At 42.5% G+C, this 22704-nt stretch overlaps 1 protein-coding gene across 1 annotated transcript in view; it reads right to left on the reverse strand.

Annotated features, from left to right (window-relative positions):
- Positions 1-6058: 6058 nt before the first annotated feature.
- The window catches only part of LOC106606141 (RNA-binding motif, single-stranded-interacting protein 3), a 112501-nt gene continuing 95855 nt past the window's right edge, over positions 6059-22704 (reverse strand). The window contains exons 9-12 of the mRNA XM_082974962.1: positions 18235-18345; positions 14154-14240; positions 11115-11224; positions 6059-8007 (exon numbers count right to left, since the gene is read on the reverse strand). Coding sequence (XP_082831088.1) covers positions 8004-8007; positions 11115-11224; positions 14154-14240; positions 18235-18345 — 312 coding nt within the window. The 3' untranslated portion in view covers positions 6059-8003. The remainder of the gene's footprint in view (positions 8008-11114; positions 11225-14153; positions 14241-18234; positions 18346-22704) is intronic.

The following is a 22704-nucleotide window of genomic DNA, read 5'->3' on the forward strand; positions in this document are numbered from 1 at the left end:
GGTTTGGTCCCAAATAATCCATTGTTATATCCAAACAGCGGCGTTTTGTTCGTGCGTTCAAGACACTATCCGAAAGGGTAAATAAGGGTGGCGAGCATGGCGCATTTCGTGACAAAAAAATTATAAATATTCCATTACCGTACTTCGAAGCATGTCAACCGCTGTTTAAAATCAATTTTTATGCCATTTTTCTCGTAAAAAAGCGATAATATTCCGACCGGGAATCTGCGTTTAGGTAAACAGACGAAAGAAAATAAAGCATGGGGTCGACTCGGGCACGCGCCTAAGCCCATTGTCCTCTGATCGGCCACTTGCCAAAAGCGATAATGTGTTTCAGCCAGAGGCTGGCTCGATATCGTTCCGCTTTTTCCCGGGCTCTGAGAGCCTATGGGAGCCGTAGGAAGTGTCACTTTATAGCAAAGATCCTCAGTCTTCAATAAAAAGAGCCAAGATGAACAAACACTTGTCAGACAGGCCACTTCCTGCATGGAATCTTCTCAGGTTTTGGCCTGCCATATGAGTTCTGTTATACTCACAGACACCATTCAAACAGTTTTAGAAACTTTAGGGTGTTTTCTATCCAAAGCCAATAATTATATGCATATTCTAGTTACTGGGCAGGAGTAGTAACCAGATTAAATCGGGTACGTTTTTTATCCGGCCGTGTCAATACTGCCCCCTAGCCCTAACAGGTTAACATCACAGTATTAATCCTGGTTTGTTTATCTATCCTGTTAACATCACAGTGTTATGATACTAATCCTGGTTTGTTCATCTATCCTGTTAACACCACAGTGTTATGATACTAATCCTGGTTTGTTCATCTATCCTGTTAACATCACAGTGTTATGATACTAATCCTGGTTTGTTCATCTATCCTGTTAACACCACAGTGTTATGATACTAATCCTGGTTTGTTCATCTATCCTGTTAACACCACAGTGTTATGATACTAATCCTGGTTTGTTCATCTATGCTGTTAGCATCACAGTGTTAATCCTGGTTTGTTCATCTATCCTGTTAGCATCACAGTGTTAATCTTGGTTTGTTCATCTATCCTGTTAACACCACCGTGTTATGATACTAATCCTGGTTTGTTCATCTATCCTGTTAACACCACAGTGTTATGATACTAGTCCTGGTTTGTTCATCTATCCTGTTAACATCACAGTGTTATGATACTAATCCTGGTTTGTTCATCTATCCTGTTAACATCACAGTGTTATGATACTAATCCTGGTTTGTTCATCTATCCTGTTAGCATCACAGTTATCATCACAGTGTTAATCCTGGTTTGTTCATCTATCCTGTTAGCACCACAGTTAGCACCACAGTGTTAATCCTGGTTTGTTCATCTATCCTGTTAGCATCACAGTTAGCATCACAGTGTTAATCCTGGTTTGTTCATCTATCCTGTTAGCATCACAGTTAGCATCACAGTGTTAATCCTGGTTTGTTCATCTATCCTGTTAGCATCACCGTTAGCATCACAGTGTTAATCCTGGTTTGTTCATCTATCCTGTTAGCACCACAGTGTTAATCCTGGTTTGTTTGGGACAGATTGGATCATCCTTGTTTTTCCTTGTTAATGATGTCAGAAGGAGCAGTGGAGGGAAGTGAAGTCCTCCCTGTCACATCCTGTTGGAGAGAAGAGAAGGGGAAGAGAGAAGGAGAGGAGAGGGAGAGGAGGGGAGATGAAGGGAGAGGAGAGAGGAGGAGGAGATAGAGAAGAGGAGGGGATGGGATGGGAGGGGAGGAGGGGGGAGGGGAGGAGGGGGGAGTAGAGAAGAGTAGAGGAGGAGGGGAGATGAGAGGAGGGGAGATGAGAGGAGAGGAGAGGAGAGGAGAGGAGAGGAGAGGAGAGGAGAGGAGAGGAGAGGAGGAGAGGAGAGGAGAGGAGCGGAGGGCAGGGGAAGGGGAAGGGGAGGAGGGGGAGTAGAGAAGAGTAAAGGAGGAAGGGAGATGAGAGGAGAGGAGGGGATGGGAGGGGAGCGGAGGGAAGGGGAGGAGGGGGGAGTAGAGAAGAGTAGAGGAGGAGGGGAGATGAGAGAAGAGGAGAGGAGAGGAAGAGAGGTTATGAAGGACGACAGGGGACATAATACATTTTTGTTATCTGGATGAATAATGAACATGCCCTCATGTGGTCTGGATGGTGTGAAGTCCTGTCAATCATGACACAATCCCACACTGTACAATATACATCCACACTAGGCCCTGGATCATTCTACAAGCTGACAAATCATGTTGGAGAACAAGGACTTCAATGTGTCAACATGTAACGCATGGAAATATTCTCTATTTCACACACACACACACACGCACGCACGCACGCACGCACGCACGCACGCACGCACGCACGCACACACACACACACACACACACACACACACACACACACACACACACACACACACACTCTACTGTACAGTAGTGGATCTGTTAAATAGGTCTATTGAGCAGTTAAATGTCAGCTGTGACCACAGACATTGTGTTTTGTCCCAAACGGCACCCTATTCCCTGTATAGTGCACTGCTTTTGACCAGGGCCAATAGGGAATCCCGTAGGGAAACCCATAGGGCTCTGGTCAGAAGTAGTGCACTATAGAGGGAATAGGGTGCCGTTTGGAACACATGTATTGTGCTGTTGCAGAGAGCGGTAAGGGGCGTGTGGCAGCGAGGGGTCATGACAGGGTTCAGTTGGATTCTAAGGTCACGGAGTCTGCTACAATGTCTTGTTGTACTGAGAGACATTCCTCCAATCAATGAGACTGGAGGGTGAAGGTCGAGGGGTGGGTGGAGTGACTGGGGAGGGTGGAGGGACTGGGGAGGGTGGAGGGACTGGGGAGGGGTGGAGGCACTGGGGAGGGGTGGAGGGACTGGGGAGGGTGGAGGGACTTGGGAGGGATGGAGGCACTGGGGAGGGGTGGAGGGACTGGGGAGGGTGGAGGGACTGGTGAGGGGTGGAGGGACTGGGAAGGGGTGGAGGGACTGGGGAGGGGTGGAGGGACTGGGGAGGGGTGGAGGGACTGGGGAGGGTGGAGGGACTGGTGAGGGGTGGAGGGACTGGGGAGGGATGGAGGGACTGGGGAGAGTGGAGGGTCTGGGGAGGGGTGGAGGGACTGGGGAGGGGTGGAGGGACTGGGGAGGGTGGAGGGACTGGTGAGGGGTGGAGGGACTGGTGAGGGGTGGAGGGACTGGGGAGGGGTGGGGTGGGGTGGGGGAGAGTGGGGGTTAGAGATCACATGAAGAAAGGTTATGGTTGAAGTAGTCAATAATATCTATGCTGCCCTCATTCCTTTCTTCTCCTTCCCTCCAATTCAATTCAATTCAATTCAATTCAATGGGCTTTATTGGCATGAAATGGATAAACAAAAGTAAAATAAACAAAATGTGAACAGTAAACATTACGCTCACAAGTTCCAAAAGAATAGACATTACATATGTCATATTATGTCTATATGCAGTGTTGTAACAATGTGCAAATAGTTAAAGTACAAAAGGGAAAATAAACATAAATATGGGTTGTATTTACAATGGTGTTTGTTCTTCACTGGTTGCCCTTTTCTTGTGGAAACAGGTCACAAATCTTGCTGCTGTGATGTCACACTGTGGTATTTCACCCAGTAGATATGGGAGTTTATCAAAATCAGGTTTGTTTTCAAATTCTTTGTGGATCTGTTTAATCTGAGGGAAATATGTGTCTCTAATATGGTCCTACATTTGGCAGGAGGTTAGGAAGTGCAGCTCAGTTTCCACCTCATTTTGTGGGCAGTGTGCACATAGCCTGTCTTCGCTTGAGAGCCAGGTCTGCCTGCGGCGGCCTTTCTCAATAGCAAGGCTATGCTCACTGAGTCTGTACATAGTCAAAGCTTTCCTTAAGTTTGGGTCAGTCACAGTGGTCAGGTATTCTGCCAAATAACATTCTAGTTTGCTCAGTTTTTTTGTACATTTTTTCCTTTGTGTCAAGTAATTATCTTTTTGTTTTCTCATGATTTGGTTGGGTCTAATTGTGTTGCTGTCCTGGGGATCTGTGGGGTGTGTTTGTGTTTGTGAACAGAGACCCAGGATCAGCTTGCTTAGGGGACTCTTCTCCAGGTTCATCTCTCTGTAGGTGATGACTTTGTTATGTAAAGTTTGCGACTCGCTTCCTTTTAGGTGGTTGTAGAATTTAACGTCTCTTTTCTGGATTTTGATAATTAGCGGGTATCGGCCTAATTCTGCATTGTGTTTGACATTTTACGGTGTACATAGAGGATATTTTAGCAACATTCTGCATGCAGTCTCAATTTGGTGTTTGTCAATTCTTCTCTCCCTACCATCTCCTCTCTTTCTGTCTCCTCTCTATCTCCATCTCATCTCCTCTCTCCCTACCATCTCCTCTCTTTCTGTCTCCTCTCTATCTCCATCTCATCTCCTCTCTCCCTACCATCTCCTCTCTTTCTGTCTCCTCTCTATCTCCATCTCATCTCCTCTCTCCCTACCATCTCCTCTCTATCTCCTCTCTCTCTCCATCTCATCTCCTCTCTCCCTGTCTCCTCCCTATCTCCATCTCATCTCCTCTCTCCCTATCTCCTCTCTGTCTCCTCTCTCCCTATCTCCTCTCTGTCTCCTCTCCATCTCCTCTCTATCTCCTCTCTGTCTCCTCTCTGTCTCCTCTCTGTCTCCTCTCCGTCTCCTATCTTTCTGTCTCCTCTCTATCTCCTCTCTATCTCCTCTCTCTCTTTGTTTTTCTGCACTAACTGTTCTATGTCTTATTGATTGTTCAATGTTGAAATGGAACTTGAAAGTAAGCATTTCATTGGACGATGTATGCCATGCGTATCCCGTACATACGACTAATCTAACTGGAAACTTGGCTGTTATTTTGAGTGCGTAGTGAACTTCTCTCACACTAACTGTGGCTGTATACTGCCCTCTAGTGGTGTGATGTTGTACATACATACATGCATACATGCATACATACATACATACATACATACATACATACATACATACATACATACATACATACAACGTCAAATAGCAGGAGAGATATATTATTTTCCTTTTTTTTATTTTATTCAAATTGAAACCAAAAAGAAAGCAGAAAAAGTTGAACCCACTGATGTAAACAAACTGTTAGGATCCCACCTGGAAGAAGACATGAGTCATCACATGACCGTCTGCAGAAAATTAACAACAGAATCATCATAGAACTCCTTCCTGTTGCATCTTCTTCTAAACACCGGTCCTCTCTCAATTATTTCATTCATTTTCCAAGAGGTTTTTTTCTGTTATCGCTGAATTTTGGTTGAATGTTGTTTTAATGTTTTTTTTCCCCCCCTCAACATTATATCTCCAAAACTAAACTTCCCATTATGTAGAGTCAGGTCAGGTGGGCAGATTTACAAGGTGTGAGCTCAGGACAGATAGCCAATCAGACTCTTTGGTGTTACTTTAATCAGCCAATCAGACTCCTTGGTGTTACTGTACTCAGCCAATCAGCCTCCTTGGTGTTACTTTAATCAGCCTTCTTGGTGGTACTTTAATCAGCCAATCAGCCTCCTTGGTGTTACTGTAATCAGCCAATCAGCCTCCTTGGTGTTACTGTACTCAGCCAATCAGCCTCCTTGGTGTTACTTTAATCAGCCTTCTTGGTGGTACTTTAATCAGCCAATCAGCCTCCTTGGTGTTACTGTAATCAGCCAATCAGCCTCCTTGGTGTTACTGTACTCAGCCAATCAGCCTCCTTGGTGGTACTTTAATCAGCCAATCAGCCTCCTTGGTGTTACTGTAATCAGCCAATCAGCCTCCTTGGTGGTGCTGTAATCAGAACGGTACTGAACAGTATACAGTACAGTTATCACGAGGTAGATCTTGGATATACCATTGTTAAATCTACAAGCCTCGAGAAGCCTCGAGAAGCCTCGAGAAGCCTCGAGGTGGCTCTAAAACAACTTCACCTCCCCAGCCAACACTACGGTTCTGACTGGCTGACTGGCTGACTGGCTCCCCAATACTGAACACTTGATAGCAGCTAACGCATTAAAGTCAATTCTCAAAAAATTGCAACACAAACATTTAAAAAAAAATGTATGTTTTATTTTACTTTTCTTTTTTCCTCTCTCAGACAAGATAGCTAAAGATGAGCAGATAAGCTACCAGAAACTAGCATGGTGTCTTTGCAGACGGTAGTATCCTATCCCTTCAGTAACGGGGCTCAGTGGATGAGCTTTACATCCTGTAACATGGTTTGTGTTTGTTATAACAGTGGAGAGAGATTGTGTGATTTTACATTGGATAAACCACCATCACTATATCAGGGACTGAAGGGTTTACTCTGTTTCTCGAGCAGATTTCTCTCAGATTATATTGGGTTATGATAAAACTGAGCTTTCTCTGTGGCGCAGTTCTCTGACCTGTTACACACCTTGTTGCTGAAGGTATGAGTGACACATGACTGCACCAATGGTAGAACTCTATGAACACCTTAACCCCAGCAGAGCCAATGGGAAGAGTCCTAAGCACACAAGTCCAACCCTCAAACCATCTAATGTACAGTGCATCATACAACAAAAGCAAGAAAGCCAAATGGAAAAGTTAAAATATGAATTTTTAAAAAATCTCTCGCTCTACTCCACTGTCTCTACCTGTTTGTTCTTCTGTGGTATAAAAGCTGTTGTCTGTTGGCTGCATTTGATCCACAGCTATAAAAAGACTAAAGAAAATTGTCACCAATTTCTTTAACACTATTGCTTCATTTTGAACACGTCCCTTTGTACACAGAAACTCTTGTCTATATACGTTTTCACTAGAAGTTGAATTTTTTGGTTATTTTTGTTTCATTTCTTGTTTTGCGATGAGACAAGCAATAGCAGGCAAAAAAAATAAAACTGTAGTACTTTGTAAAAAAAAAATATTGCAAGTAAAAACACACTAATGCCATGTTAAGTAACTAAAACATTTTTCATCGATAAACTGCATTTCCCACAATACAGCGGTTATATATTTTTATTGCCCCCTCCCACCTACTATCACCATGGAGATTCTCTTCTCCCCAAACACAAATGACTACAAACCACATAATTTAAAATCTTCTTCATACAGTTCTCTTTATAACCTGTACATTGATGTCCATAGATTTAATCTCGGTGTATCTGGAACCGTGGAAAGCATTCATAAGCCTCTTGATATGCACTCAAGTCATTATTGTTTTTACAGATGTTTTTAAACAATTTCAGACGAAAGGACCGACGAGTTTCCAACGTCTGAGAAATTAAGGCAAAAAAAATATGTTACTTTTTTTTTTTTTTCCTCTAGAAAACTACATTTTAAATCATGAAAATAATAAAAAATATAGTAGCTTAATATCAAAGGAAGACAACCCGTTTAATTTGTTTGTTTGTTCTCTAGAACTTTCCCTCCTCTTCTATTAAAAAAGTGTCCTGATCTGAAAACCTACCTGCACATTCACACGGATATTTGTCTGTTTGTTCATTTTTAAGTTCATTTTTTTGTCTGTTCTTTTATTTATTTATATTTTTATATGTTTTTCACTTTGTTCTTTTCTTTTTTCGAAGGACGACTCCAGTTTAATGCTGGCCCGCTCAATAAACTCAATGTCCCATACCGCACCTCTCCATCTTCTGAGACTTTATCTAAATCACAATCACAACCTCTCTCCCTCTCCCATCTCTTCTCTCTTCTCTCTCTCTCCCATCTTCTCTCTCTCCCATCTTCTCTCTCTCCCATCTTCTCTCTCTCCCATCTCTTCTCTCTCATCTTCTCTCTTCTCTCTCCCATCTCTTCTCTTTCCCATCTCTATCTCTTCTCTCTCTCTCTCTCTCTCTCAGGACAGATAAAACAAAGTATTTTTTTGATGCCCGTGCAAAGATAAAACGATCTCTTTTTGTCCTCCTTTTGTCATCCATTATTTTTTCCTCCCTCCATCCCTCCAGTGCTTCTGTGCAGCCCCCTGTCTCAAGGCAATGCAGTTACCGGAAACAATCACTCCTCATCCTCTTGTTATCTGAGAAAGAGAAAGAAAATATTTAACCTTTAATTTAACAGGGAGTCATGCTGAGACATAGGTCTCTTTTACAGATGAGCATCACACTATACAGGTCAATACAGGGAGTCATGCTGAGACATAGGTCTCTTTTACAGATGAGCATCACACTATACAGGTCAATACAGAGAGTCATGCTGAGACATAGGTCTCTTTTACAGATGAGCATCACACTATACAGGTCAATACAGGGAGTCATGCTGAGACATAGGTCTCTTTTACAGATGAGCATCACACTATACAGGTCAATACAGGGAGTCATACTGAGACATAAGTCTCTTTTACAGATGAGCATTGTAAACACATCAAATTACACTATACACGTCAATACACATCAAACTACACTATACACATCAATACACATCAAATTACACTATACACATCAAATTACACTATACACATCAATACACATCAAACTACACTATACACATCAAATTACACTATACACATCAAATTACACTATACACATCAATACACATCAAACTACACTATACACATCAATACACATCAAATTACACTATACACGTCAATACACATCAAACTACACTATACACGTCAATACACATCAAACTACACTATACACATCAAATTACACTATACACGTCAATACACATCAAACTACACTATACACGTCAATACACATCAAATTACACTATACACGTCAATACACATCAAATTACACTATACACATCAAATTACACTATACACGTCAATACACATCAAATTACACTATACACATCAATGCACACATCAATATACAAAATACATATCAATATACAATAAACACATCAATATACACAATACAAATTTGTTCTTAACTGACTTAGTTAAATAAAATAAATAAAAATAAATGCAACAATACAAATCAATACACACATCAATATACCCTGTACACATCAATATACCCTGTACACATCAATATACCCTGTACACATCAATATACCCTGTACACATCAATATACCCTGTACACATCAATATACATTAATATACATATCAATATACACTATACACATTAAAACACATCAATATACCCTGTACACATCAATATGCACTATACACATTAATATACACTATACACATTAATATACACTATACACATTAAAACACATCAATATACCCTGTACACATCAATATACCCTGTACACATCAATATACCCTGTACACATCAATATACACTATACACATCAATATACACTATACACATTAATATACATATCAATATACACTATACAGATTAAAACACATCAATATACCCTGTACACATCAATATGCACTATACACATTAATATACATCAATGTACTCTATACACTTCAATATACACTATACACACCAATATACAACAATATACATCAATATACACTAAACACATTAAAACACATCAATATACCCTGTACACATCAATATGCACTATACACATTAATATACACTATACACATTAATATACACTATACACATTAAAACACATCAATATACCCTGTACACATCAATATACCCTGTACACATCAATATACCCTGTACACATCAATATACACTATACACATCAATATACACTATACACATCAATATACACTATACAGATTAAAACACATCAATATACCCTGTACACATCAATATGCACTATACACATTAATATACATCAATGTACTCTATACACTTCAATATACACTATACACACCAATATACAACAATATACACACCAATATACATCAATATACACTAAACACATCAATATACATCAATAGACACTATACACATTAATATACACTATATACATCAACATGCATTAATATACATCAATATACACTATATACCCTGTACACATCAATATGCACTATAAACATTAATATACATCAATGTACACTATACACTTCAATACACTTCAATATACACTATACACACCAATATACAACACTATACACACCAATACACATCAATATACCCTGTACACATCAATCTACACTATACACATCAATATACATCAATATACCCTGTACACATCAATCTACACTATACACATCAATATACATCAATATACCCTGTACACATCAATCTACACTATACACATCAATATACATCAATATACACTATATACATCAACATGCATCAATATACACTATATACATCAATATACATCAATCTACACTATACACACCAATATACAACACTATACACACCAATATACACTAAACACATCAATATACCCTGTACACATCAATCTACACTATACACATCAATATACCCTGTACACATCAATCTACACTATACACATCAATATACATCAATATACACTATACACATCAATACACATCAATATACACTATACACATCAATACACATCAATATACATTAATATACACTATACACATCAATACACATCAATATACACTATACACATCAATACACATTAATATACACTATACACATCAATACACATCAATACACACTATACACATCAATATAGACTATACACATCAATATACACTATATATATATATATATATATATATATATATATAACTACACATCAATATACACTATATACATCAATATACACTATATATCAAAACACATAAATATACACTATATATATCACTACACATCAATATACACTATATACATCAATATACACTATATATATCACTACACATCAATATACACTATATACATCAATATACACTATATATATCACTACACATCAATATACACTATATACATCAATATACACTATATATATATCACTACACATCAATATAGACTATACACACCAATATACACATTACACATCAATACACACCAATATACACATTACACATCAATACACATCAATACACATCAATACACATCAATATACACTATACACACCAATATACACCAATATACAGAAGAAAGCAAAGCAAGAGAAGCGGGGAGAGGGAAAGACAATGAGAGAGACCCCAGCCATCCACAGAGTAGTAGACATGTAGCAGGTGTGTGTGTGTGTGTGTGTGTGTGTGTGTGTGTGTGTGTGTGTGTGTGTGTGTGTGTGTGTGTGTGTGTGTGTGTGTGTGTGTGTGTGTGTGTGTTTACTTAGTCTGTTGGTAGGAGTAGGCAGGTGAGTCGTTGTCCAGGTGTGGCTGTCCGTTAGGGTCCTGTGAGGAGGGGGGTACAGTCTGGGGCGAGTCCTCTGTTACCACTGCCTGATAAGAGAAGGAAGAACCAGGAAAAGACACAGGAAATGAGGTCACAGTTATCATAAGTCAGGAAGAGACACAGGAAATTAGGTCATTGATATCTTTAGGGTTGATTCTTGAGATTTGAGATTCACGTTCATAACTTAGACTTTTTTTGTGAATCATCCAATGATCCCAAATGGAATATACAGTACATTACCCCCCCAAAAAAACACAAACACTTGAATTACAAACTGAGATCTCACAGTCAGGTCACCCCGTGATACAAGTCAGTATTCCACGTCGATCCATGTCTGAGGACGTCGGGAGATAACTTGGAAACCGGACATTAGGGACAACAGTGAACGCTGTTACCTTCAAGTAGGTTTTGGTTTTACTAGGGCATTGTGGACAGGGATGGCAGATGGGCGGTTGCATGTTTGAACCCAGCGATAGAAACCTGTTTTTGAGATTTTTGTATTTAAGCCTATCCCAAACCTTAATTGGAGTTAACGCCTCTGAAACTTTACCTGTAAATACGGCAACATTTCAAATTTGGAACAACATTGAAATTTGACGTTTTGAGAAACATGGATAAACGTCCAATTCTGACTTGAGGCTGTGAGACCTAGTTGGATCTTAATGAGGATTTAAGCCCTTAGTTAAAGTGTGGATGTTATGGGTTTACAGTAAGTACTGCATGGTGCATGGGTGGTGAGTGCAGCTGTTTTATACTTACTTCCATTGGATTAAGGCCTTACTTTGGGAATGTATGTTGAGAGTGTTACTGCTGCATGGTGTGTGTTGTGGGTGGTGTTGGTTAGGGTGTTGTAGGTTATGGTGTTGTGGGTGGTGTTGGTTAGGGTGTTGTGGGTTAGGGTGTTGTGGGTGGTGTGGGTTATGGTGTTGTGGGTTATGGTGTTGTGGGTCAGGGTGTTGTGGGTTATGGTGTTGTATGTTATGGTGTTGTAGGTTATGGTGTTGTAGGTTATGGTGTTGTAGGTTATGGTGTTGTAGGTTATGGTGTTGTGGGTTATGGTGTTGTGGGTTATGGTGTTGTAGGTTATGGTGTTGTGGGTTATGGTGTTGTGGGTTAGGGTGATGTAGGTTAGGGTTAGGATGTTGTAGGTTAGGGTGGTGTGGGTTATGGTGTTGTGGGTTATGGCGTTGTGGGTTATGGCGTTGTGGGTTATGGCATTGTGGGTTATGGCGTTGTGGGTTATGGCGTTGTGGGTTATGGCATTGTGGGTTATGGCGTTGTGGGTTATGGCATTGTGGGTTATGGCATTGTGGGTTATGGCGTTGTGGGTTAGGGTTAGGGTGTTGTGGGTTAGGGTTAGGGTGTTGTGGGTTAGGGTTAGGGTGTTGTGGGTTAGGGTTAGGGTGTTGTGGGTTAGGGTTAGGGTGTTGTGGGTTAGGGTTAGGGTGTTGTGGGTTAGGGTGTTGTAGGTTAGGGTGTTGTGGGTTAGGGTTAGGGTGTTGTAGGTTAGGGTTAGGGTGTTGAGGGTTAGGGTGTTGTAGGTTAGGGTGTTGTAGGTTAGGGTTAGGGTGTTGTGGGTTAGGGTGTTGTAGGTTAGGGTGTTGTAGGTTAGGGTTAGGGTGTTGTAGGTTAGGGTTAGGGTGTTGTAGGTTAGGGTTAGGGTGTTGTAGGTTAGGGTGTTGTAGGTTAGGGTGTTGTAGGTTAGGGTGTTGTAGGTTAGGGTGTTGTAGGTTAGGGTGTTGTAGGTTAGGGTTAGGATGTTGTAGGTTAGGGTTAGGATGTTGTAGGTTAGGGTTAGGATGTTGTAGGTTAGGGTTAGGATGTTGTAGGTTAGGGTTAGGATGTTGTGGGTTAGGGTTAGGGTGTTGTGGGTTAGGGTGTTGTGGGTTATGGTGTTGTAGGTTAGGGTGTTGTAGGTCAGGGTTAGGGTGTTGTAGGTCAGGGTTAGGGTGTTGTAGGTTAGGGTTAGGGTGTTGTAGGTTAGGGTTAGGGTGTTGTAGGTTAGGGTGTTGTAGGTCAGGGTTAGGGTGTTGTAGGTTAGTGTGTTGTAGGTTAGGGTGTTGTAGGTCAGGGTTAGGGTGTTGTAGGTCAGGGTTAGGGTGTTGTAGGTTAGTGTGTTGTAGGTTAGGGTGTTGTAGGTTAGGGTTAGAGTGTTGTAGGTTAGTGTGTTGTAGGTTAGGGTGTTGTAGGTTAGGGTTAGGGTGTTGTAGGTTAGGGTGTTGTAGGTCAGGGTGTTGTAGGTTAGGGTTAGGGTGTTGTAGGTTAGGGTGTTGTAGGTCAGGGTGTTGTAGGTCAGGGTTAGGGTGTTGTAGGTTAGGGTTAGGGTGTTGTAGGTTAGGGTTAGGGTGTTGTAGGTTAGGGTGTTGTAGGTTAGGGTGTTGTAGGGTGTTGTAGGTTAGGGTGTTGTAGGTTAGGGTGTTGTAGGGTGTTGTAGGTTAGGGTGTTGTAGGTTAGGGTTAGGGTGTTGTAGGTTAGGGCTAGGGTGTTGTAGGTTAGGGTGTTGTAGGTCAGGGTTAGGGTGTTGTAGGTTAGTGTGTTGTAGGTTAGGGTGTTGTAGGTTAGGGTTAGGGTGTTGTAGGTTAGGGTTAGGGTGTTGTAGGTTAGGGTTAGGGTGTTGTAGGTTAGGGTGTTGTAGGTTAGGGTTAGGGTGTTGTAGGTTAGGGTGTTGTAGGTTAGGGTGTTGTAGGTTAGGGTGTTGTAGGTTAGGGTGTTGTAGGTTAGGGTTAGGGTGTTGTAGGTTAGGGTGTTGTAGGTTAGGGTGTTGTAGGTTAGGGTTAGGGTGTTGTAGGTTAGGGTTAGGGTGTTGTAGGTTAGGGTTAGGGTGTTGTAGGTTAGGGTTAGGGTGTTGTAGGTTAGGGTGTTGTAGGTTAGGGTGTTGTAGGTTAGGGTGTTGTAGGTTAGGGTTAGGGTGTTGTAGGTTAGGGTTAGGGTGTTGTAGGTTAGGGTTAGTTCTGCATGGTAAAGAGTTTAACTTACGTCTACTGAGAGGGTGGAGCCAGGCACTGCAGTGTACTGAGGAATGTAGGCTTCTTGAACTGGAGCAGCTGCTGCAGACATGTACTGCTGTTAGAGAGCAGGAGAAACACCTTTATATTACAGTCATTTAGCAGAATGACTTACACTCAGTACATTCATCTGCAGATAGCTAGGTGGACCAGTCATAGACAGTACATTCATCTCCAGATAGCTAGGTGGACCAGTCATAGTCAGTACATTCATCTCCAGATAGCTAGGTGGACCAGTCATAGTCAGTACATTCATCTCCAGATAGCTAGGTGGACCAGTCATAGTCAGTACATTCATCTCCAGATAGCTAGGTGGACCAGTCATAGTCAGTACATTCATCTCCAGATAGCTAGGTGGGACAACCACATATCACAGTCATAGTCAATACATTGAGGGGGGGAGGGGTCAAGGTCAGAGTCAGTAAGGGGGGGGGAGGGGTCAAGGTCAGAGTCAGTAAGGGGGGGAGGGGTCAAGGTCAGAGTTAGTAAGGGGGGAGGGGTCAAGGTCAGAGTCAGTAAAAGGGGGAGGGGTCAAGGTCAGAGTCAGTAAAAGGGGGAGGGGTCAAGGTCAGAGTCAGTAAAAGGGGGAGGGGTCAAGGTCAGAGTCAGTAAGGGGGGGAGGGGTCAAGGTCAGAGTTAGTAAGGGGGGGAGGGGTCAAGGTCAGAGTTAGTAAGGGGGGAGGGGTCAAGGTCAGAGTTAGTAAGGGGGGAGGGGTCAAGGTCAGAGTTAGTAAGGGGGGGAGGGGTCAAGGTCAGAGTCAGTAAGGGGGGGAGGGGTCAAGGTCAGAGTTAGTAAGGGGGGGAGGGGTCAAGGTCAGAGTTAGTAAGGGGGGGAGGGGTTAACTGGGAGTGTTAGTACACGAAAGGCTTTTATTTTTTGGGGGGGGGGTTGAGAAGGGGGGTGCTGTGGGTTTCTTTAAGATACAGAAAAGGAAACAAATTAGAGAACAGAGATCTGGAGGGGGGTTACAGTGAGATTAGTAGGAGAACAGAGATCTGGAGGGGGGTTACAGTGAGATTAGTAGGAGAACAGAGACCTGGAGGGGGGTTACAGTGAGATTAGTAGGAGAACAGAGACCTGGAGGGGGGTTACAGTGAGATTAGTAGGAGAACAGAGATCTGGAGGGGGGTTACAGTGAGATTAGTAGGAGAACAGAGACCTGGAGGGGGGTTACAGTGAGATTAGTAGGAGAACAGAGACCTGGAGGGGGGTTACAGTGAGATTAGTAGGAGAACAGAGACCTGGAGGGGGGTTACAGTGAGATTAGTAGGAGAACAGAGATCTGGAGGGGGGTTACAGTGAGATTAGTAGGAGAACAGACCTGGAGGGGGGTTACAGTGAGATTAGTAGGAGAACAGAGACCTGGAGGGGGGTTACAGTGAGATTAGTAGGAGAACAGAGACCTGGAGGGGGGTTACAGTGAGATTAGTAGGAGAACAGAGACCTGGAGGGGGGGGTTACAGTGAGATTAGTAGGAGAACAGAGACCTGGAGGGGGGTTACAGTGAGTTTAGTAGGAGAACAGAGACCTGGAGGGGGGGGGTTACAGTGAGATTAGTAGGAGAACAGAGATCTGGAGGGGGGTTGTAGTGAGATTAGTAGGAGAACAGACCTGGAGGGGGGTTACAGTGAGATTAGTAGGAGAACAGAGACCTGGAGGGGGGTTACAGTGAGATTAGTAGGAGAACAGAGATCTGGAGGGGGGTTACAGTGAGATTAGTAGGAGAACAGAGACCTGGAGGGGGGTTACAGTGAGATTAGTAGGAGAACAGACCTGGAGGGGGGTTACAGTGAGATTAGTAGGAGAACAGAGACCTGGAGGGGGGTTACAGTGAGATTAGTAGGAGAACAGAGATCTGGAGGGGGGTTACAGTGAGATTAGTAGGAGAACAGAGATCTGGAGGGGGGTTACAGTGAGATTAGTAGGAGAACAGAGACCTGGAGGGGGGTTACAGTGAGATTGGTAAGAAAAGAACAGAATTCTTTAACCAGGGGCGGGGCCTTCGTCAGGGTTGCAATCTGAGCCCTGCACTCTTCAATATTTACATTAACGAATTGGCCACTATTCTAGAAAAATCCTCAGCCCCTGGTGTTAGTCTCCACAATTCAGAAGTTAAATGCCTACTCTTCGCAGATGACCTATGCCTGATGTCACCCACAGCACCTGGCCTACAGCAGAGCCTGGACCTGCTAGAACAGTACTGCCAGACCTGGGCCCTGGCAGTAAACCCCAAAAAGACTAAAATAATGATTTTCCAGAGAAGATCCAGATCTCAGGGAATTAGACCAAAGTTCTCAATTGGTACAAAATATATAGAGTACTGTACACACTACAATTACTTAGGTTTAAAAATAAGCTCAACTGGACACCTTAATGAGGCAGTGAATGAACTGAGAGAGAAAGCACGCAGGGCATTCTACGTCATTAAAAAGCAAATTCAAATTGAAATACCTATTAAAATTTGGCTAAAACTAATTGAATATGTCATTGAACCAATTGCACTTTATGGCAGCGAGGTGTGGGGTCCACTTGCAAAACAAGATTTCATCAAATGGGACAAACACCCCATTGAAACCCTACATGCAGAGTTCTGTAAGATTCTCCTACGTGTCCAGAGGAAAACTACAAACAATGCATGCAGGGCAGAATTAGGCCAATATCCACTAATAATAAAAACTCAAAAAAGAGCAATTAAGTTTTGGAAACATCTAAAATACAGTGACCCCCTCTCATATCATTACCAAGCCCTGCAATGCCAAGAGCTGAGCAAAGAAAAGAGTCCCCTCATCCAGCTGGTCCTGGGGCTGAGTTCACAAACCTGTTCTACTAACACACTGAAGCCTCAGGACCCTCATCCAGCTGGTCCTGGGGCTGAGTTCACAAACCTGTTCTACTAACACACTGAAGCCTCAGGACCAGAACATCCAATCAATCAGAATAAACCAAATTACAACACAGTCAAAACAAAACTACATTACTTATTGGGAAACACAAGCACAAACACAAAGCAAAATGCAGTGCTATCTGGCCCTAAATCGACAGTACACTATGGCTAAATATTTGACCATGGTTACTGATCAAAACCTTAGAAAAACCTTGACAAAGTACAGGCTCAGTGAGCACAGCCTTGCCATTGAGAAGGGTAGACACAGGAAAACCTGGCTCCCTGTAGAGGAAAGGCTGTGCAACCACTGCACCACAGCAGAACCTGAGACGGAGCTACATTTCCTGACAAAATGTCAAAAATATAAAACAATTAGAGAGTGTCATTTCCCCAAATTTGAAACCCTTATTCAAGGTTTCAAAGACCTCTCTGATGAGGATAGGCTACCCGTCCTGTTGGGGGAGGACGCAGAGAGCTGTGGGTTGGCAGCGCACTACATTGCTGTCTGCCATAAGTTGAGGGACAGTGTCTGACAGACCAATAAACCTGCACATGTCCTCTACTGTATGATTATTGTTATTGTTCAATGTGTTGGTTATTTTGACCCTTGGTTATTGTTGTTACTGTTGTCCCGTTGACAATATTTGATTCTCATTTTTATTTATTTTTATATTGTAAATATCCAAAATAAGCTTTGGCAATATGTATATTGTTACGTCATGCCAATAAAGCGAATTGAATTGAATTGAATTGAATTGATTAGTAGGAGAACACGACCTGGAGGGGGGTTACAGTGAGATTAGTAGGAGAACACGACCTGGAGGGGGGTTACAGTGAGATTAGTAGGAGAACACGACCTGGAGGGGGGTTACAGTGAGATTAGTAGGAGAACAGCCTCTAGTAAAGATGAGGTCAAGCCTATTGCCGTGTGAGCGGGAGAGGACTGGGAAAGAGTGAGGCAAGCTGGCAAGGAGGCAAGGAGGAAATGGAAGGAGTTGAAAATAAATTCATCGAAAGCAGACGTCGGGAGGTTGATGTTGCCAAGTACGAAGATCAATGAGCCATCGTCAGGAAATGAGTTTATCAAGGTGTCAAGTTTATTAAAAAGACTAAGGACACCTGGTGGGGGAGAGATGACACAGCAGGATTACAGTCAGAGGGACTTACGGTTCCTGTGTTTCCCAGAGACATGTGGTTCATCTGATGTGTTATAGGAGCCATCATACTGGAGGGCTGCATGGGCAGGGAGAGGTCCATAGCTGGGGTTATCACAGCACCCTGGTGGATGGAGGGGAGAGAGAGGGAGAGGGGGAGAGAGAGGGAGAGAGGGAGAGGGGGAGAGAGACAGGGAGAGAGAGAGGGGAATAGAGAGAGAGAGAGAGAGAGAGAGAGACAGGGAGAGAGAGAGAGAGAGAGAGAGAGAGAGCCAGGGAGAGAGAGAGAGGAGATGCTGATGAAAATGTGTTCTTAGAAACATGAGATACTGTATTAAAACTGTCTAAATGAGATACTGTATTAATCTTACATCTAGGTGTTCTGCTAGCGGAACACCGCTCCAATATCCAATGATAGAGCGTGGCGCGAATTACAAACTCCTCAAAAATCCAAAAACTTCAATATATCGTTTCCAAATAATGATGTTAGACAAGAAAACATTTTTTGAGAGGGTTGAAAATGGATTGTTTCTCCATGTAACCCACATACAAATTAGCATAGTTAGGAGCCATGGGGGATCCCATAGCAGTACCCTTCGTCTGAATAAAGAAATCATTTAGAAACATGAAATAGTTATGTGTGAGTACTATTTCAGCCAATGTTATAATGCAGGCACTGGAAGGTAGTTCATTAGGGTCACGTTGCAGAAGAAAATGTTCCATGGCTTCAATACCGCCCCCAAGTGGAATATGTGTATAACGACTCAACATCAAAAGTAACTAACAAGGTGTTCTCAGGCAGAGGATCAAGAGATTCAATGATAGAGATCATACTGCTGGTGTCCTTTACAAGTAACATTCTTGTGTAATTTCGGCAAAGTATAGAAAGTGGCAATTTTAAGGTGTTGAATGGCCAGAAAGTCATATTCTTTTTTGGTTATCTGACCAGAATTTAAATAACCATCTAGGACAGTAAAGATAGTATTCTGAAATTGGGAAGTAGGGTCACTTCTGAGTTTCTTGTAAAAGGTGTTGTCAAGCAGTTGTCTATGACACTCATTTACATAAGCTGTCCTACCCATGAGTACAACCGACCCACCCTTATCAGCAGGACGAATAAGGACTGACGTATCGGATTGTAAGTCAAGCAAAGCTTGTTTTTCATCCTTAGGTAAATTATGGAAAGATTTGAACTCCTGTTTGTTCTTAAGGAGATGAACAACATATTTTTCAACAAGTCTGCAATATGTCTCGATAGAGTGATTGCGATTGGCTGGAGGTACAAAATAACTCTTGCTTCTAAAAGGAGTCGGAGTATGTACAGGTAAGTAACCTACTGGTTCAATAGAAGTGTCAGGCTTAGGGGAGCTAAAGTATTCCCTTAAACGGATGTTTCTAAAAAAACTTAAACACGTCTACCTTAACGTCAAAATCGTTGCACTGTGTTGTAGGCACAAAGATAAGCCTTTATTAAGCAAAGAGACATGGGCAGGGCTCAATATCTTGCTTGATAAATTAAAGACACTCAGTCCCGTGGGTTCTGGGACCGTGTGAACGGTCTCCTCTGCCTCTGATAGTCGTTTCTTCTTACCCCGTCGGGTGCGGCATCTCGTCGATGCGCGTGCCTGCGGCCACCTGCGCCCTTCCGTCGGCCCAGTCTCTCGTTGAATAAAAACCTGCCACTGGAAGCCGATGAGGCGCTGGTTGTAGAGTGTTGGTCAGACGGGGGTGGATCAAAGTAAGTGTCATCCCTCCTGCGTCTGACATGGAGAGGAGTAGCAGGACCTCCTCTGTCAGGGTTTCTCCAGAAGTAGACTTTATCCTCGGCCTTATCTTTTTTGTCTTGGTTGAATTTCTTGATTTTAAGTTCCTTTATTTCTGTAGACAACTTGTCCGGGAGCGCTTGGTTAGTTCTCATCAGTTCATTGAATATGACATCATCATTAACAGCTATTTGTAGAGCTGTGCGTTTGTCTTTAATCGTATTATCCATTTCACTAAAATCCTTTTTCAACTGGTCAACAATTAATGTCATTAAATCAATAGAGCATTTGTTCAGGATGGCACACCAGCGCTCACAGAAATCATCTGTGCGCTGTCCCAATGAAGGCTCTTTTTGCCACCTGAGTCCCCGTGGAATAATGCCTTGACGCACGTAATCACTAAGAGTGACTATATGTAGATGCGTTCTCGTCTGGCGCTTAGATAAATGTGACAGTTTAGTTTGCTGTAGTTTGCCCTACAGCCAATTCTGTCGAATCAAAAGAATTTGTATAAAACAAATCAGATTTCGACAGAAATATGGCTGAGACGCAAGGAAAGTTCAAGGAGAGGGGGTACAACAATGATCAGATTAATATTGCCATTGAGAAAATTCAAAACAAAACATGACCTTTTTCAAGGTCAGTCTCGTAAAAAGACGCATTCTTGCGTTCTCACTACCCGCTATTCAAAGTGCTCTGAACAAATTAAAGGAATCGTTCACAAACATTGGCACATTCTGAAATATGATGATAGTCTCGGTAATGTGTTTTCTGACCTTCCCCTGGTCGTATTCTCGCGGGGCAGAAATCTCAGAGACCAATTGGTACATCTGATTTACCACCCCAAGATATTCCTGAACAACGTCTATTTGCGCCCCTACTGGATGGAAATTACAAGTGTAATGGCTGTGCTCAATGCAATGGCACTTATAAATGTAGATCCTTCAAACACCCCCAAACAGGGAAATCTATCCCAATTAAAGGTGTTATTACGTGTTCCACTAAGGCAGTTATTTATCTTATAACTTGTCCTTGTGGTAAAAATTATGTGGGTAAAACAAAGCGTGAATTAAAAGTACGTATCTCAGAGCATCGTAGCACCATTAGGTGCAAAAACTTGACTTACCCAGTTGCGGCCCACTTTTTGGAAGCAAACCATTCGATTTCGTCTCTGCGTTATATTGGCATCGAACATGTCACCCTCCCGAGGAGAGGGTGTGACCTTGATAATTTATTGTTGAAACGAGAGGCTGGCTGGATCTTTAATTTAAAGACCCTTGCTCCCTTCGGTCTCAACATAGACTTTGATCTGAGGCCATTCTTGTGATTTTGCCATTGTAATTGTTTGTTAGATACATTTTAGACTACAAATGCTATGATCGTATGCTATCCATTTGTTTGTCTTTTGTATGTTCTTTGTATGCCATTTTTTAAATATTTGAGTTAACCAATGATATTAGGCCACATTTGGCCATGATTACAAACACCTGTGTGTCTCTTGACACTATATAAATGACTCATCTCGCAGTGTTTGTGATGATACCCTGATGAAGACAGCTTTGCTGTCCAAACGTTGGTTATTAGGTTATTACATTTTTGCATCTGAGCTCTTTAGAGTGTGCGGCTTTCCCTTATTTTCTAGTTTTCTACTCCGCTAGCCAGCACCTCGCCTTTATAGGTGTGCGTTTCTTTTCTCTAGATTGGTCAACACTACTGACAGGTCTAACACTACTGACAGGTCTAACAGTACTGACAGGTCTAACAGTACTGACAGGTCAACACTACTGACAGGTCAACACTACTGACAGGTCTAACAGTACTGACAGGTCAACACTACTGACAGGTCTAACAGTACTGACAGGTCTAACAGTACTGACAGGTCTAACAGTACTGACAGGTCAACACTACTGACAGGTCAACACTACTGACAGGTCTAACACTACTGACAGGTCAACACTACTGACAGGTCTAACAGTACTGACAGGTCTAACAGTACTGACAGGTCTAACAGTACTGACAGGTCTAACAGTACTGACAGTTCTAACAGTGCTGACAGGTCAACACTACTGACATGTCTAACACTACTGACATGTCTAACACTACTGACAGTTCTAACACTACTGACAGGTCTAACACTACTGACAGGTCTAACACTACTGACAGGTCAACACTACTGACAGTTCTAACAGTACTGACAGTTCTAACAGTACTGACAGGTCAACACTACTGACAGGTCAACACTACTGACAGGTCAACACTACTGACAGGTCTCACACTACTGACAGGTCTCACACTACTGACAGGTCTCACACTACTGACAGGTCAACACTACTGACAGGTCTAATACTACTGACAGGTCTAACACTACTGACAGGTCTAACACTACTGACAGGTCAACACTACTGACAGGTCTAACACTACTGACAGGTATAACACTACTGACAGGTCTAATACTACTGACAGGTCAACACTACTGACAGGTAAACACTACTGACAGGTCTAACACTACTGACAGGTCTAACAGTACTGACAGGTCTAACACTACTGACAGTTCTAACACTACTGACAGTTCTAACAGTACTGACAGGTCTAACACTACTGACAGGTCTAACACTACTGACAGGTGTAACACCACTGACAGTTCTAACAGTACTGACAGGTCTAACACTACTGACAGGTTTAACACCACTGACAGTTCTAACACCAGTGACAGGTCTAAC

Source organism: Salmo salar, chromosome 05 (genome assembly GCF_965601325.2).
Source record: "Salmo salar chromosome 05, fSalSal1, whole genome shotgun sequence".
NCBI lineage: Eukaryota > Metazoa > Chordata > Actinopteri > Salmoniformes > Salmonidae > Salmo > Salmo salar.